Source organism: Lynx canadensis, chromosome A2 (genome assembly GCF_007474595.2).
Source record: "Lynx canadensis isolate LIC74 chromosome A2, mLynCan4.pri.v2, whole genome shotgun sequence".
Lineage (NCBI taxonomy): Eukaryota > Metazoa > Chordata > Mammalia > Carnivora > Felidae > Lynx > Lynx canadensis.
This window is the reverse complement of record NC_044304.2, coordinates 3074965-3092715: the sequence shown is the minus strand read 5'-3', so window position 1 is coordinate 3092715 and position 17751 is coordinate 3074965. Positions and strand designations below refer to the sequence as shown.

Below are 17751 nucleotides of genomic sequence, written 5' to 3'. Positions count from 1 at the left end.
CATCCAGGCTCCGAGCTGTCAGCACAGAGCCGGACGCGGGGCTTGAACTCACGAACCGTGAGATCATGACCTGAGCTGAAGTCGGACGCTTAACCAGCTGAGCCACCCAGGCACCCCAAGTTTTTATTTATTTATTTTGAGAGAGACAGTGTGAGCAGGGAAGGGGCAGAGAGAGAGAGAGAGAGAGAGAGAGAGAAGGAGAGAGAATCCCACGCAGGCTCCACACTGTCAGCACAGAGCTGGATGCCGACTCCCAGCTAATCATGACCTGAGCAGCAACCAAGAGCCAGACTCCCAACCGACTGAGACACCCAGGCACCCCTACGTTAGCTTCTTGGGAAAACATTGGACAGATTTGATCGCAGGGTACACACATTCTTTAGTCTCAAGATACTTCCTTATACGTGTGAAATAGATCTCAAAAATACTTTTCTTTTAGAGTTAAACAGACTTAACCACATGACCTGCCAGTTCCATCTCTAAGTGTCTACCCAAGAGAAATGAAGATACACTCCACATAAAAACTTGCACGCCAGTAGACGCCACAACATGATTCTCGACGGCCAAAAAGCGCAAACACCCAAGTCTCCATCAACAGGTGAATGGATAAACCAGACGTGCTCTATCCTTGCAACAAAACACTATTCAGTAATGGAAGAAGCATTGACCCACTACAACCTGAATGAGCCTCAAAAACACTATACTCAGTGAAATAAGCCAGACAAAAAGTCACATATTCTCTGATTCCAACGTCATATGCCATTTGATGGAATGTCCAAAAGGGGGGGGGGGGGGGGGCAATTCTTTCAAGACACAAAGCAGTTGCCTTGAGCAAGTGGTAGAAATCCAGAGTGAAAGTTATAATTCCACAAAAAGGGCCATGAGGTTTCTTTTTGGGGTGGTGGATAGGTTCTAAACTTAGATTGTGGTGATGGGTCTTACTACTTTGCAAATATACAGTGAAATTCGTTGAATTGTATCCTTAAAGATAAAATTCAGAATGCCCAGTTAAATCTCAATCGTCGATACACGGCAAATGCTTTTTCACCATAAGTATGTTCTCTTTGTCTCGTGCAATATTTGTGATATCTCTAAACTAGAAAATGATTTGTTACGCATCCTACAATGTGGATGAACCTTGAACACATCATGCTCAATGAAACAAGCCAGACACAAATGACAAATTCTGTAGGATCCCACTCATAGGAGGTCCCCAGAGGAGTCCCATTCTACTACAGAGTAGATGGTGGGAGCCAGGGCTGGGGCAGGGGCTGGAGTAGTCACTGTTTCACGGGGACAGAGTCTCAGTTTGGGGACACGAGAAAGTCTGGAAGACGGATGGTGAGGGTGGTTGCACAACAGTGTGAATGTGCTTGATCTCACTGAGCTGTGCACTTAAAATGGTGAAAATTATAAATTTTATGTTATATATATATTTTTTTACCACAGTAAGAAAAATAATGGTAAATATTATCAAATAAAAGTATCTGACTCCTAGTTCTTTAAAATGGTTAAACTTGGGGCGCCTGGGTGGCGCAGTCGGTTAAGCGTCCGACTTCAGCCAGGTCACGATCTCGCGGTCCGTGAGTTCGAGCCCCGCGTCGGGCTCTGTGCTGACGGCTCAGAGCCTGGAGCCTGTTTCCGATTCTGTGTCTCCCTCTCTCTCTGCCCCTCCCCCGTTCATGCTCTGTCTCTCTCTGTCCCCCAAAAAATAAATAAACGTTGAAAAAAAAATTAAAAAAAAATGGATAAACTTAAAAAAAAAATAGAAAAAAAAAAAAAGGGGCGCCTGGGTGGCACAGTCGGTTAAGCGTCCGACTTCAGCCAGGTCACGATCTCGTGGTCCGTGAGTTCGAGCCCCGCGTCGGGCTCTGTGCTGATGGCTCAGAGCCTGGAGCCTGTTTCCGATTCTGTGTCTCCCTCTCTCTCTGCCCCTCCCCCGTTCATGCTCTGTCTCTCTCTGTCCCCCAAAAAATAAATAAACGTTGAAAAAAAAATTTAAAATGGTTAAACTTGTCGTTTAACGTTACACAGATAACGTTAACGTGTTTTTATCAGAAATTCAGATACGATGGGGTGTCCTGTATTTTGTAACTGCTAAGTCACAAAAGGGACAAATGTGCAAGTCAAACAAGGAATGAGGAAGACGGTGCAGAGGGGCCTGAATTAGGTACCACTGGAAAGACTGAAGCCCAGAGGGGTACGATTTGCCTGACGTCATACCTCAAGTCCAAGGACTCAGATGCCACTTCTGTGGGGCCCTGCCTCCAAAGCCCTCCTGATTCGGTGCCCGCTTTTCCCCCAGACCTTGAACCAGCGCAGAAAACCAGACTTCCTGCCCAGAATTCATTGAGCTACACTGAGCGGCTGGGAAACGATCAGGCTCTGATGAGAGCTGGGGCCGGGGTTCTCCCAGAAGGTGGGGGAGGGCCCCCCAAAGTGGCGGGCAGAGGCAGGAGAGGAAAACGGCCCCTCTAATCAGCAGGTGGCCTGAGCACCTACTGTGTGCTACACACTTGGCCTCCAGTTTACCAGGGGACTGTCATTAGGAAATATTTACCGCACACTTAGCCAAGTACAATAATAAGTCACATTTAGGGGCACCGGGCTGGCTCAGTCGGTGGAGCGTGGGATGCTTGATCTCGGGGTCACGGATTCAAGCTCCACGTTGGGTGTAGAGATTACTTAACAATAAAATCTTGGGGCGCCTGGGTGGCTCAGTCGGTTGAGCATCCGACTTCGACTCAGGTCATGATCTCACGGTTTGTGAGTTCAAGCCCCGCGTTGGGCTCTCTGCTGTCAGCCCAGAGCCTGCTTCAGATCCTCTGTCCCCCCCCCTCTCTCTCTCTGCCCCTCCCCTGCTCGTGCACTTTCTCTCAAAAATAAATAAATATTTAAAAAATAATAAAATCTGTTTTTAAAAAATCGGTAACGTTTATAGAGCAGCCAATATGTTCCAGGCCACATTACTATTATTATCTTTTTTTCAAGTAACCTCTACCCCCAATGTGGGGCTCAAACTCATGACCTTACGTTAGAGAGTCACATGATCCACCAACTGAGCCCGCCAGGTGCCCCCAGGTCACCTTATGTAGGATGTTATTAACATTTCATTTCTAGATCAGTTATTTGTCATCCCTGCTTTCCAGATGGGGAAACTGAGGCAGAAGGGTAACATTGGGGTTTGGACGCCCCCCACCCCCGCCACAGAGTGTTGGATTCCACTTACCTAAGAACATTTCCCTGCCTGAGCTGTAATAGTAACATATTCATCTCTTACAGGGTTTTTGTTTTGTTTTTAAATGTTTACTTATTTATTTTTAAGTTTATTTATTTAATTAAAAATTTTTTTTAACATTTATTTATCTTTTGAGAGACAGAGCATGAGCAGGGGAGGTGCAGAGAGAAGGAGACACAGAATCAGAAGCAGGCTCCAGGCTCTCAGCCATCAGCACGGAGCCCGACGCGGGGCTCGAACTCACGAACCGTGAGATCATGACCGAAGCCAGTCAGCCGCTTAACTGACTGAGCCACGCAGGCACCCTAAATGTTTACTTATTTATTTTGAGAGGAGGCAGAGGGGCAGAGAGACAGGAAGAGAGAATCCCAAGCAGGCTCCGAGCTGTCAGCACAGAGCCCCACGCGGGCCTCGAACTCACAGACCGTGAGAGCATGCCCTGAGCTGAAATCAAATTGGACGTTCAACCAACTGAACCACCCAGGCACCTCATAACTTATTCATCTATTGTAGGCTTGCTCAGTGCCAGGCAAGTTTCAGTCCTCCTAGACCAGCCTCCTGCACTCTCACGTGGGGGTGGGAGGTGGGGGTATGGGGGTGCAGAATCATAGCCCCCTCAAGATCTATGCATCAGAATGTGCATCTAAAGAAGCTCTCCATGGACCTGGAGTGTGCATTACAATTTGAGAAGCACCTCAGTGAAGTGTCATTAGATCTGCTGGTCCTGGGTTCGAATCCTCCCTCTGAAAGCTGTGGTGCTATGGACAAGTGTGTTTGGAACTTTGTAAACTCCTCTATAAATTGGGGAGAAATAGCAGGACTTATTTCTTTGGGTTATATGGCCTCGGGGTTGCTTTTGCTACCTATTTACGTAACAAATTACCGCAAACTTAGTGACTTAAAACAAAGCAAATTTATTGTTACTATTTTGGAGGGAAAAGTCCAAGATGAGTCCCACCGAGATACAATCCTTCTGTTGGCTGAATTGTACTACTTTTGGAGGTTCTGGGGGAGAATCCATCTCCTTGCCTTTCCCAGCTTCTGGAAGCTTCCTGCGTTCCTTGGGTCAGGCCTCCTTCCTCCATCTGAAGACGTTTCTCCAAAGAAAACATACAGACGGCCAACAGGTACGTGAAAAGGTGATCAACTCATCGTTAGGAAAATGCAAATAAAACCAATAACTGTCACCTGACACCTGTTAAAATGGCTACGATTTTTTATTTTTATCTTTTGAGAGAGAGAGAGAGAGCTCAAGCCGGGGAGAGGGGCAGAGGGAATGAGATAATCTTAAGAGGGCTCCATGCCCAGCATGCACAGAGTCCCACATGGGGCTCAGTCCTACAATCCTGTCGCAGCACGATTTACAATAGCCAAGATATGGAAACAACCCAAGTGGCCACAATGGATGAATGGATAAAGAAAACGTGGTATGGATATACAATGGAATATTAGCCCCCCCCCCCCCAAAAAAAAGAACGAAATCTTGCCATTTGGGACAACATAGATGGACAGCAAGGGCATCAAGTGAAATAAGTCAGAGAAAAGCAAATACAGTATGATCTCTCTCGTATGTGGGATCTACACAAACAAAAGTACAAGCGAAAAGAGCCCCACCAAAGTCATAGACAAGGAGAACTGGCTGGTGCTTGCCAAAGGCAGGGGGTTGGGAGAAATGGATGAAAAGGGTCAAAAGATAAAACAAAGCACAAATGGACCATAACTACCATGCCACTATCACTCCTATGAAAAGTCCAGAAGTGGGGTGCCTGGGTGGCTCAGTCGGTTAAGTGTCCAACTTCGGCTCAGGTCATGATCTCGTGGTTCTTGAGTTCGAGTCCCGCGTTGGGCTCAGTGCTGACAGCTCAGAGCCTGGAGCCTGCTCGGGATTCGGTATCTCCCTTTCTCTCTTTGCCTCTCCCCCACTGGGCTCTCCCTCTCAAAAATCAAATAAATGAAAAAAAGTCAACAACAGCCCCTTTCTATCATCTACTGCCCAGACACATTCACATTTCCCTGGTGGTCCGAAAAATGTCCCTTTCTTGCACCCGACCCCCTTAGTTGATGTTGCAAACTGTCCACTTTTTCTCTCCAGCACGTAACATCGTCCCCTCGGCCATAAACTGTATTTATCATGTTGTCTGTCTTCCCTCCCCAACCCCATGGAAAACATCACGAGGTCTGCGAGGTCAAGGATTTCCTTGTTTTCTTCCTTGCTGGTACAGAGCCGACTCCCAAAAAACCAACAAAACGGAGTAGATCATCGTAAAGCGCTCCATTTATTGAATGATTTCTAACTGCATCGTTACCCTTATAATCCTCCTCCGACGTGGACGTGGGTGCTGTTCTTATCCCCAGCGCGTAGGAAACCGAAGTTAAGGAAGGTTGGTTTGGGCTGCACCGGATTCTCCCCCTAAACACTGTGCAGGCCCTCAGGATGACGTCAGAGCTCCGTAACCCAGGCCCCTAGGGGATGCGCCACCGTGGGTCCCCAGGCCCCGGCTCAGGCGCCCCTTCCCACGTCCCCCACCACGTGCGCCTGACCACCGGTGCCGGACGCGGGGCTGGCTCGTTACGGTCCTGCGCGGCCCCCACCCTGCACTGCATGCGGGAGCCAGGGAAGGTTTTCGGTCAGGGGAAAGGTCAGGGCCAGCGCTGTCTCCGTGGGCTCTGCGGGCTTCTCCCGCCCTCCCCGGTCACCCCTCTGGGGAACGAGGTGCAGGGCGCGCGGGCACAGCCACCCGCTGGAAGCGAGCTCGTCGCCCCTGGCAACTGAGGCCCGACTAACCACCGAGACGCGGCCGACGGTGCAGAGCGGCCGCCGTGAGCCAGCGAGGCGCGGAGAGCTAGAGAGGCGCACCGGGCCGATTGTCACGTGGGCGCCCGCGCGAAGGTGGGACTTCCGGCAGCGAGGTGTTTTCTTTCCGGTTGTTGGCTCCTGCCGGCCCCACCCCGACTGGGCCCTGCGCCCCCCCCGCCCCCCCGCGGCCCCCTGCCGCCGGGCCCGCCGCCACCATGAAGAAATTCTTCCAGGAGATCAAGGCTGACATCAAGTTCAAGAGTGCGGGGCCTGGTCAGAAGCTCACGGAGTCCGTGGGGTGCGTGACCGGCGCTGGGGCTTGAGATCCGGGGGGCAGGGGCGGGGAGGGGCGTCCGCGGGTGGGGAGAGACCTCTGGGGGCGGGGCACGGGGGGCGAGGGTGGGAGTAAGGGGGAGGGGTGGCCTCCGGGGGCGGGGCACGGGGGGCGAGGGTGGGAGTAAGGGGGAGGGGTGGCCTCCGGGGGCGGGGCACGGGGGAGAGAGGCCCGAGGGGGGAGGGGCTGGAGGCGGGGGCTAGGGGGGCGGGGTTGCAAGTAGATGGGGGTCAGCGGAGAAACCGTAGGAGAGTAGGCGGGCGGAGAAGGGGCCCCCAAGAGGCGTCATCCAGTTTTGGGGGGGGGGGTCTCTGTGTACAGAGATTGGACACAGAGCCTGGAGAATCAAGTACAGCTGCGGCCGGGGAGAGGGGAGAGGCTTCGCGTCCATGGCCGTAGGGGTCTGGGCCCTGGCTCTGGAGCGCGAGGGAGGACTGGGTCAGAGAGTTTAAGGCCAGGGAGCCTGAGGCGGGGTTGGAAGAGGTCTCAGAGGATCGGGGGAGCGGGGGTTGAATTGGCTGAGGAAGGTCTGGGAGGGAAGAGGAGGGGAGTGGGTGGAGGTGAGCTGGAGGCCATCTGTGACAGGGAGGAGATGGGGGCCTTGTGGGTGACGGTTGAAGCCGAAGGCAGGTCCTGAGAGAGACGTGGGAGGAGAGGGGAGAAGAGGGAGGTCCGACAGGGCGCACATCCAGGCCTCTGTGGCTTGTCCGGGGAGGGCCTGGGGAAGAGAAGGACGCGGGGGCAAGACTGGAGACCCAGTGGGGGAGGTGTGTGACAGTGAGGGCTCTGGTGGGCCCGGGGTGGATTGAGCAAAGGAAGTGCAGAGGGGGTGGGGCCCCTGAGGAATAATGGAAGGGATTGTGAAGAGGTGGGGCCCGGAGTGGTAGCGGGGAGAGGCAGGGAGGCGCCAGGGAGGACAGGGTAGCAGGGGCGGGTGAGGGAGAGTGGGTGCATGACATCAGTGCATCTGTCGCGGGGATGGGGGCTCCCGGGACTGGCCGAAGGAGGCCCACGAGGGCCTGGTTCATGAGTCAAGGAGGGAAGCCCGGTGGACAAGATCAGGTCCTGGGAGCCTGAGCCGGGAGAGGAGGGCAGCCTGGGACAGGGCCAGACAAGGGGGTCCATTCATTTGTTGAACAAGTAGTGGGGGTTGGCGCAGCAGCGGGGACTGAGCGTGACGGGAAAGACGCCGGGGCCGTGTGGGGGATGGCTGCGGGAGATGAGAACCCGGGAGGAGAGAAGAGGGCAGCAGTGCGGAGATCCAGACTTCTGTGACGCGCATGGGGCAAGACGAGGCTCGGGGTGTGTGACAAGCGCTGTCACCATGTGGCTCAGAGAAGGTTCCTGCTGTCTCAGGGCTCATCTTCTAGTGGGGAGAGATGGACAGCTCAACCAGGACACGGGTGGTGACAGAGCAGTCCGTACTCAGGGCCACGAAGAAAAATAAGCAGGGGCAGGAGATAGCAACAGCCGGGGGCCCTTAGGTGGTCTGGGAACACCTCTCCCAGAAGGAGACATTCGAGCTGAGCGCTGGATGAGGTGAGGTGCAGCCAAGTGGAAATTGCCTCCCCCCCCCCCCCCCCGCCACACACACACAGACCCTGAAGCCGCCCCAGCTGCCCCCAGACTTCTTTCCTCACCGCCCCCCCCCCCATCTGCAGACTGAACAGTTCGGCCAGAAAGTGCAAAGGCCCTGTGGTGGGAGCCACTTGGGCCTGTGGGAGCAGCAGTAGGAAACCAGTGTAGATCGGGAGGCGTGAAGGAGGGGAGCGGGCGGGTTGTGAAGGGCCTGCAGGCCCAAGGGGGCTTCAGGATTGTGTTGTGCGCGGGGCGGAAGGGCTTGGTGCAGAGGAGTGACGAGCTCCGGCTTAGGTTTTAGAACGGTCCCCGTGGCTGCCCAGCGGGGCCTCGAAGAGGGTGGGCGAGGCGTCTTGAAAACCGTGTTTTTGTAGAACTAAGTAATCACAGGGGGCTGGGGTGTGGCCACGTGGCGGGAGAGGAAACCCAGCCCCCGCCACGTGGCCTGGCACGTGGCCGGGCACACGGTCGGTGCTCCCTAAGTGAAGCCGTGCCACCTGGCTGTCGTAGGCTGGAAGGAAAGGGATCGAGGAGGGGAGGGACACCTTTGAGTCTCACCGATTCCTGAAGGCGAAAGGTGCCTTCTCATGTGCATCCGTGGCGCCGGTGGGGGCGGGCCTCTGTCACCCCCCCTTCCTCCCCCATTAGCTGCCACGACCCCAAGGCCCAGGCCGCTGCGGGACTCGCCCCTAGGGCTGGAACTGGAGGCGGAACTGCTGTCTCCAGGGGCCTTTCTTTCTGTGTTAGAACCATCTCGTGGCTGCCCGTGGTCCCTGGGAGAGAGGGACGTTTCTGTCCGATGGGGCAGAAGTGGGAGAGGGACAGAGGCTCTTGCGCCTGACCCCGTGTCTCCCCGCCTTCCCTCTGTCACTTCCCAGGGAGAGGGCCCCCAGAGGGAAACCCAACCAGCCCGCGCTCCAGCAGCCCCGCCAGGGACCCACCAACGAGGCCCAGATGGCAGCCGCGGCAGCCCTGGCCCGGCTCGAACAGAAGCAGCCCAGGGCCCGGGGCCCCACGTCGCAGGAGTCCATCCGGAACCAGGGTGAGCTGTGGCCGTCTTCCGGTGCGGCGTGGGGACGTGAAGCAAGGTCTCACGCAGAATCTCACTTGGGAGAGTGGGGGGTGCAGGGTGGAAGGCACCGGGGCGCTGGGGTCTGAGAGGCCGAGGAGGGGAGACGGGAGGGGAGACGGGAGGGGAGACGGGGCCGTCGTCGGGCCATCAGGTGAAACCTAGGGGCGCGGAGAGGTGGCTCAGGCAGGGGGGCCTGACCGGGGAAAGGACTAGAACTTGACCCCCTTGGGGTCTGCGGGGGCAGGGGTGGAGTGTGCCTGGGGCCAGGGCAGGGCCCCCAACTGACCCGTCTCTGCCCTCTCTCCAGTGAGAAAGGAACTTCAGGCCGAAGCCACTGTCAGCGGGAGCCCAGAGGCCCCGGGGACCAACAAGGTAAGCACATCCACGGGGCAGCAGGACACCTGAGGGCCATCCTGGGGCAGGGAGCGGGTTCTCTCCCTCATTGGTCAAATCGGTGAGCCTCGGCAGAAATCGGTGAGCCTCGGGCAGTAAGCACGTGGGTGCCGGGGCAGATAGAGGTCACGTCTGGCCTTGGGCCAAAGGAAGCTTGTGGGGCACGCCAGAACAGTGGAGCCAGGTTGTGGTTGAAGGTGGGGTTGACTGGGACCTTCACACTCAGCTCCTGCCCTCTGCTGCTTGCCCAGGAGGTGGGAGGGCCCTTCAGAGACTGGTGTCATCAGGGAGGCCTTGCTGGGGGAGGTGGGCTTTGAAGGAGAACCTGGCAGAAAGGGTGTTCTGAGCAGCTTGACCTTTGAGGTCACACTGAGGGTTTTTTGTTTTTTGTTTTTAACGTTTCTTTATTTTTGAGAGAGAGAGAGAGAGAGAGAGAGAGAGCGAGCTTGAGCAGGGGAGGAGCAGAGAGAAGCAGAGACAGAATCAGAAGCAGGTTTCAGGCTTTGAGCTGGCAGCACAGGGCCCGATGTGGGGCTCGAACTCACAAATTGTGAAATCGTGACCTGAGCTGGAGCCAGTCGCCCCCGTTGAGTGATATTTTTAAGTATTTTTTTTAATGTTTATTTATCAAAGACAGTTTTTTTAACGTTTATTTATTTTTGAGAGGGAGACAGAGAGAGCGCAGGGGAGGGGCAGAGAGAAAGGGAGACAGAGAATCGGAAGCAGGCTCCAGGCTCCCAGCCGTCAGCACAGAGCCTGACGCGGGGCTCGAACCCACAAGGGTAAGATCGTGACCTGAGCCGAGGTCGGACGCTTAACAGACGGAGCCGCCCCAAGGTCTCACTGAGTTTTTTGTTTTTTTTTTTTTAATTTTTTTTCAACGTTTTTTATTTATTTTTTTTGGGACAGAGAGAGACAGAGCATGAACGGGGGAGGGGCAGAGAGAGAGGGAGACACAGAACCGGAAACAGGCTCCAGGCTCCGAGCCATCAGCCCAGAGCCCGACGCGGGGCTCGAACTCACGGACCGCGAGATCGTGACCTGGCTGAAGTCGGACGCTTAACCGATGGCGCCACCCAGGCGCCCCTAGGTCTCACTGAGTTTTGAGGACCGAAGCGGCCCCAGACGACGCCTAGGAATTGAGGTCCAGAGGGAGGTCTGGACTCATCTGGGCCGCCGTGACTCCCGAGCCCTCCACCAAAGCCCCTTCCTCACGAGGGAAACGGGAACAGCCAGAGCCGTTGACGGGGCGCTTGCTCCGTGTCCGAAGCGGCTTCACGCTTTCTGTCCCTTTCTCGTTGGGGTGCGGCGGCCCTGCGGAGCCATTTACGGGGCAGAAGGGGCCCGGTCACTGGGCCAAGGTGTCCCACGGCTAAAGACGCAAAGGGGGGAAGCGTCGGGACCGGGGCCGTGCGGCTGCCGGGGCCATGCTGCCAGCGGCTCGGGCTGGCCTCTGTCCGCAGTCCGGGGTCAGCCGCCTTCGCCCCGTCCCCCCAGGTGCCTGAGCCCAGAGAGGAGGGCTCGACCCAGCTGGCAGTGCCCGCCGTGTGCTTCACCTGCCCGCTCACGGGGGCCACGCTCAGGAAGGACCAGCGGGATGCGCACATCAAAGAGGCCATTCTCTCGGTGAGTGGCAGCCCCGCGTCCCCCCTCCACCGCCCTCCCACCCAGAGGTCCTGGCGCCAGAGCCGGGAGAGCTGGGTGGCACGGACCCTCGGTATCGTCTGCACCTGCCTGTACCGGGTTTGTTTCCGTCTCTCTTCAAAGGCAGGATTTCCGTGGGGTCCGAAGCTCAGGATACAGACGGGTGGGTAGAGAAAAGCCCCCGCTCGCCCACCCTTCCCGGAGGCGGCCCCTGTAAGGCGTGCAGGCCCCCTTCCAGGGAGAGATCTATCGCAGATACACGCAAACTGCCGAACCCCCGCCTGCCCCGCACCCGGGGCTCGGGTTTCCCGACCCCGTTAGAACAGATCGTCGCAAAGCGGGCGGCCTCGTTTATTGTCTCACAGTCCCTGGGAGTCAGAAGGGTGACGTGGGTCTGGCTGCCCCGACTCAAGGCGGCGGCCGGGCCGACTTCCTTCTGGGCGCTCTAGGGGGGCGCGCGCGTCCGGGCCTTTTCCTGCTTCCAGGCTTGTCTGTGTTCCGTGGCCGTGGCGCCTTGCTCAGGCTGTCCCCTCTCTTGTCTCTTCCCCGTAAAGGGACCTTGAGGTTGCATTTGGCCCTCGGGGATCATCCAGGCTCCTGTCGCTATTTTAAGGCCCACCGATCAGCAGCCTTAATTCCGTGAGCCTCCCTAATGCCTTCGCACCGTGCAGCCGGCCGTTAACGGTTTCGCCCCGTTCACGCCGTCGTCCCTTTCTGGCTTGTTCTGAACCACTTGGGAGAAAGTTGTGCGTTCTTGTTAGCCAGCTTCACCGTATGCCCTGCTCCGTAACTGTCCGACCGGCTCCTTGCCGATGAGCGTGTCAGAAGCTCCCCGTCTTTCCCTAGTGACAGCAGTCACGTGGTGGAAAGCCTTGGCTGTGGCTGCCCCCCGAGCTGTGGGCTCGGTGCGGGCGGGGAAGCGGGACGTGCGTGCGGGGTGTGGACGGCGGTGGCCGAGGAACCCGCGTAGGCGCCGTCCCGACTCACACTGCACCGGCAGCGTCGGGGAAAGCGCCCACGTCACCGGCCCCACACCGTCACTGTGGGCGCACAGACCCTTCGTCTTTTAGCGGAAGCGATAGTGGAGAATGTCTCGGGATGGTTTCCGTGCGCGTTTCCCTCAGCGTGGCCCGGACTGGCCGTATTTTCCTGTGAGAATGCGCCCTTGGCCTGGTTTTGTGTCGTGTAGTTGGACTTCTTCTCGATTTCTAGGCTTTTTTTTTGTTTTTTTTTTTAGTGTTTATTTGTTTGAGAGAGAACGAGCACGAGCGTGCGTGTGCGAGCAGGGGAGCAGCAGAAAGAGAGGGAGGGAGAGAATCCCAAGCAGGCTCCACACTGTCCGCGCAGAGTCCGACTCGGGGGCTCGATCTCACCAACCGTGAGATCACGACCTGAGCCGAAATCGAGTTGGACGCTCAACCGACTGAGCCCCCCAGGCACCCCGATTCACGGGCACCCTTCGCCTTTTAGGGAAGTTGGTCTTTTGCCTATAATACGCAGCGTAAATATTTCCCCTCGGTTTTCACTTTCCGCTTGTGCTCGTGGTCACCTTGCTGTGTAGAAATTTTTGATCTCTGGTTAAATGTGTCAGTCCTGTGACTTCTCGGCTTGGAAAGGCCTTCCCCACTTTGCTAGTGCTTTTCTGTTTTGCTTTTTGTTGTTGTTTTTTTAATTTTTTAAATGTTTATTTATTTTTGATAGAGACAGAGCACGAGCGGGGAAAGGGGCAGAGAGAGACGGAGACAGAATCCGAAGCAGGCTCCATCCAGGCTCCGAGCGGTCAGCACAGAGCCCGACGCGGGGCTCGAACCCACGAACCGTGGGATCATGACCTGAACCGAAGTCGGAGGCTCAACCGACTGAGCTCCCCAGGCGCCCTGCTTTCTGTTGTTTGTTTTAACGTTTGAAACTTTGATCTGACTAGAGGCGCCTTGGGTGGCTCAGTTGGTCGAGGGCCTGACTTCTGGTATCAGTTCAGGTCAGGATCTCGTGGTTTGTGGGTTCGAGACCTGCACTGAGCTCTGCACTAACAGTGTGGAGCCTGCTTGGGATTCTGTCTCTCTGTCTCCCTCCCTCTCTCTGCCCCAGCCCCACTCACACGGGCTCTCTCTCAAAATAAAAATTTGAAACCCCCCCCCCCCCCCAAAAGACTCTGATCTGACTAGAAGCTATTGCCCTGCGGAGTATGAGGCATACGGACCACTCTTTGTTCCCTGACAGCTACCCAGGGTTGCCCCCCGCACGCACGCCCCCTTTTTTACTGAAAACGCCTTTTCGGTCATGGTTGTGGCATATGTCTCTGTCACAAAGTGAATTCCCGTATGGGTTTCCCTGGGGGTTTGTGATGGTCCCGGGGAGGCTGGGCCGGTCACACAAGCCTGGGAACTTCCCCTCCTGCTTTCTCCGTCTTTCTGTGTCCCTGCCCTCTTCCCTCCCACGGGCAGAGTTGTCAGATGGGTGGACCCCCGGGGGCATAAGCTGGGCTGTGACGCCCCTCTTCCCTCGAGGCGAGGGCAGGGCTGAGGCTCGGGATGGGGCCACCGAAGGGCTTTCTCCTCCTTTCTTGGCTGGGAGCGTCCAGTTGAGTTTGCTTCAGTGGAATGTTCCTGGCCTGCTGTCACCTGTTGTCACCTGAGTAGAGAGGCCAGCTGCTGGGGGAGGGAGAGGTGCCTGCGGGCCTCCAACCCCCAGGTGAGCGCTTCTGGTGCGTCCCCTCCCTCCCCCAGCACTTCTCCACCGACCCCGTGGCTGCCTCCATCATGAAGATCCACACGTTCAACAGAGACCGGGACAGGGTGAAGCTGGGTGTGGACACCATCGCCAAGTGAGCAGCCGCAGCCCTCCCAGCTGAGTGTCCCCCGCCCCTGACACCCGGGCCTCCGCCACAGCCTGCCGGGGGTGCCCGGAAGGAGCTGGGCACTGGGGCTGCAGCCAGTCCCCACCCTGCACTCCCCCCCGCCCCCAGGCCCTCTGGGCCTCAGTTGACCTGCCTGTAAAACGAAGGGGTTTACCAAATCAGGAGGTCCCGACCCGCTGCTTTCCTCCAGGATCGTTGTAGGAAGGTGGGAAGGGCGCAGGGGGGCAGGGTCCCACCCCCTCCCCTCGTCTGCTCCAACAGGTCTGGGGGGGGCAGGGAGCGCCAGGAAGTCCATGTCGCTCGTGAGCCCCGGCCCCCCGCCACGGGGCACCCACGGGCTTTAGTGGTCCGTTAGCCTGGCCCTGCCACAGCCCCCTGTGCGTTCGCTGGTGCCCTCGAGGGGAGGCGGGGGGGGGGGGGGGGCCGGCGACGGCCCCCTCTGGGCTCACTGTTCCCACACGGCCGCGGGCCCCCCCAGGTACCTGGACAACATCTGCCTGCACCCCGAGGAAGAGAAGTACAGGAAGATCAAGCTGCAGAACCGCGTGTTTCAGGTGCACACGCGGCCCCGGCGTGGGGGCGGCGGCCAGACCAGGCAGCCGCAGGGGAGCGAGGGCCCCGGGCACACGGGGCACACGGGGCGAGCGTCGCGTCGTGGTGTTTGGCCGCTCTCCCCCTCGCCCCCGGCTGTTCTGACTTGGAGGAGGTCGGCGCTGGCGAGATTTCTCCCGCGAACACAGACTTCTGGTTTCTGTGGAGAAATCTCGGGGTCCCGCCACCCTGGCCCGTGGTACCTGCGCCACTGGCACGGCACCTGCTGTCTGTCTCCCGGCGGCCCCTTCCCACCCCCGGCTTCCCACGCAGCCACCGCCCCCACCCCTGGGCCCCTCCTGTTGTCCTGTGGCTTCTCCTTGGCCTCCTTCCTCACCTGGTCGTGACCTCCTGGGGTCCCGTGCCCTCTGCGAGCAGCTGGGGGGCGCCCTGCTGCCCGTGTTGAGGCGAGCGCGTTCGTGCTCAGCCCTGCGGGCGGCTTCCGCGGCTTCGCCCCGTCAGGGCCTAGCGGCCGCTGCGAGGCCAGGCGGGGTGGCCAGCAGGGCCCTGGTGACCACTGGCTCCACTCCCAGGAGCGAATTAACTGCCTGGAAGGGACCCACGAGTTTTTTGAGGCCGTCGGCTTCCAGAAGGCCCTGCTTCCGGTGCCCGATCAGGGTAAGGCAGGCGGAGCAGGGCGCCAGCTGTGCTGGGAGGAGGGGCGGGAGGGCCCCTCCGGGCGGCAGGGGTGGGGTGGGGGGCTCTCCCTGCCGCAGCAGTGACCCGCGCCTGCCCCAGAGGGCCCCGAGGAGTTCTACGTGCTGAGCGAGGCCGCCCTGGCCCAGCCCCAGAGCCTGCGGAAGCACAAGGAGCAGCTGCTGGTCGCCGAGCCCGTGCGGGCCACGCTGGCCCGCCAGCGCCGCGTCTTCCAGCCCTCGCCCCTGGCCTCCCAGTTTGACCTGCCCGGGGACTTCTTCAACCTCACGGCGGAGGAGGTCAAGCGGGAACAGAGGCTCAGGTCCGAGGCCGTGGAGCGGCTGAGTGTGCTGCGGACCAAGGCCATGCGGGAGAGGGAGGAGCAGAGAGAGCGGCGCAGATACACGTACACGCTGCTGCGCGTCCGCTTCCCCGACGGCTGCCTGCTCCAGGGTGGGTGCGCCCGGGGGGGCCGGGGCTGCGGGCGACGGGGCCCGGCTGGGTGCCGGGGCCCGGCTGGGTGCCGCGGGACGGGAGCCCAAGGCCTCCCCGGTCTGTGCTCATCCTGGGAGGAGGCATCACAGTCCGTCCTCCCTCCCTCCCTCCCTCCCTCGGGAGCCGGATGGGCGTGGGCTGGGGTGGGGGGCGGGGTGCTCCCCTGAACTCCGGCCCCACCGACTGTCCCGCCCACCCAGGCACCTTCTACGCCCGGGAGCGGGTGGCCGCGCTGTATGCCTTCGTCCGGGAGGCCTTGCAGAGCGACTGGCTGCCTTTCGAGCTGCTGGCCTCTGGCGGGCAGAGGTTGTCGGAGGAGGAGAGCCCGGCCTTCGACGAGTGCGGGCTGGTGAGCGAGGGGGCTGCCCGCGGGCGAGTCTCTGGATGTCCTGGAGGCACAAACTCCAGCGCTGGGCGGCGGGCGGCCCAGGGGTCCGGGGAGGGGGCCGGGCTCTCGAGTTCAAGTCCCACCTTCCCGCCTACGTGTCCCGGGCTCTCGCCGGGTCCCTGCTGCGGGACTGGGCTGATGGCGGGGACCTGGCGGGGACCGTGGTCCCCTACGGATAGCAGCCGGAGCGAGCCGGAGGGAGCGGGGTCCCGGCTCTGACGGGGGAGGTCGAGCGGGAAGACGGGAGAGTCACGTCAAGGCCTGAGCGAGGCTGAGGCTTCTGGCCCACCGCAGGTGCCCTCCGCCCTCCTGACCTTCTCGTGGGACGCAGCCCTGCTGGAGGACCTCAGGGCCGCAGGGGCGGAACCGGACTCTTCTATCCTGAAACCTGAGCTCCTGTCGACCATCGAGAAGCTCTCGTGAAATAAAAGCAGGGTTGGCTTTACCCCGCGTGGGTCTGTCTCATGCTCTCCTGCGGCCTCCACCGCTCCGCTCCCCCCCCCCCCACCCTTTCTCCCACCACCCAGGGTACCCCGCTTCTCCGGAACTGCTCGCCCTGGTCCACAGAGCCCTGCAGGCACGGGGTGCAGTGCTGGTCGGCTGCGACGGGGGCCTGGGACCGCCACTGGAGAGGGCTCTCAGGAGGCAGCTGCCAGGCTGTCCTCCTTCCTTCCGCACCGGGTGTCAGCCGGCTAAGGCCACTGTCACCTGATCGCAGAACTCCCGGCAGGAGAGTAGGCCTGTGGCACGTGCCCTGTGCCCACTTGCTGTGGTCCAGGTTGCTGCCGCTGGCCCTGACGTTGAGCCGCGGGGTGGCTGGGGAGGGCGACGCGGAGTCTGTCAGGACTCGGTCCTGTGATTACTGAATTACGAACCCAAATAAACGGGACGTGTGTCTAGTCTCCTGGTGGTGAATCGGAGGTGGTGCCACACAGGGTAGGGGCAGTGGCCGCGGAGCTGCCCACAGAGGAGGCCCGGGCGTGGCTCCCAGTGGGATGGGACCAGGTAGATGGATACCTGCTGATGGCAGGCCTCCCAGGGACCCGGCATGAGGGGGCCAGGATCCCTCGAAGGCTCTGTTTTACTGTGGTCCTGTGCTGGGCAGGACAAGGTCCCTGCAGATGGCCCGTTCTCAGTCCCAGTCCCTGTAATTGTCACTTTATAGAGAAGAGGGGCCGCGGGTGTGATTGATGGTCCCCAGATGGGGAGCGTCCTGGCTATCCTGGTGGGCCCAGCATCACCACAGGGGTCCTCACGTGGGAGGAGGTGAGACACGCCAGGCTGCAGGTGTCAAAGAGGGAGGAGGGAAGAGGGGCCCGAGTCAACACCGGCACCTCTGGGAGCTGGAAGGTAGGGAAACGTTCCCCCTCTGGGATGTCCAGGAGGCACGGATTTTTAACCCGAGGCCCACGTGAGACTTTTGACTTCCCCGAACTGTAAAAGCACGTTTGGTTTTAAGCCAAATTGGCAGTGATTTGTTACGGCAGCCACAGGAAATGAATAAACGGGGAGGCGCTGTCCCGGGTCACACCCCAAGGTGAGATGCCCGTAACCACTCACCTGCACTGTCCCCTCCTCTCCCCCCCAGACCCGCCCAGCTCCAGCCCTTCCAAGACCCTCCCCGCCCCCGCACAGAGGCCTGTGGCAGCCGGTTCTCCGGCCACGGCCAGCTGGGTGATGGACAGACTTGAAGCTCGGAGGCCCCGAATGTAATTCCAAAACCAAGCG

The 17751-nt window shown here is 59.1% G+C and overlaps 1 protein-coding gene across 2 annotated transcripts; it reads left to right on the top strand.

Moving 5' to 3' along the window:
- Nucleotides 1–6153: 6153 nt before the first annotated feature.
- On the top strand, nucleotides 6154–16925 carry UBXN6 (UBX domain protein 6). Of its 2 annotated transcripts, none has more exons than XM_030292395.1 (10): nucleotides 6154–6333; nucleotides 8826–8989; nucleotides 9327–9391; nucleotides 10910–11038; nucleotides 13783–13880; nucleotides 14392–14467; nucleotides 15038–15122; nucleotides 15243–15593; nucleotides 15836–15984; nucleotides 16318–16925. In XM_030292395.1, exons 1-10 carry the CDS (start codon nucleotides 6251–6253, stop codon nucleotides 16444–16446), a joined length of 1329 nt encoding a protein of 442 aa, XP_030148255.1. In that variant the 5' UTR covers nucleotides 6154–6250; the 3' UTR covers nucleotides 16447–16925. The 2 variants fall into 2 exon arrangements, with proteins under 2 accessions (XP_030148255.1, XP_030148263.1); XM_030292403.1 differs by lacking the exon at nucleotides 6154–6333 and adding an exon at nucleotides 7578–7908.
- The last annotated feature ends 826 nt before the right edge of the window (nucleotides 16926–17751 follow it).

Coding starts and splice junctions, on each gene's coding strand:
- UBXN6 (XM_030292395.1), top strand. CDS start 6,251: ATGAAGAAATTCTTCCAGGAGATCAAGGCTGACATCAAGTTCAAGAGT. Junction 11,039..13,782: donor TCAAAGAGGCCATTCTCTCG/GTGAGTGGCAGC, acceptor TCCCTCCCCCAG/CACTTCTCCACCGACCCCGT. Junction 13,881..14,391: donor GGTGTGGACACCATCGCCAA/GTGAGCAGCCGC, acceptor GGGCCCCCCCAG/GTACCTGGACAACATCTGCC.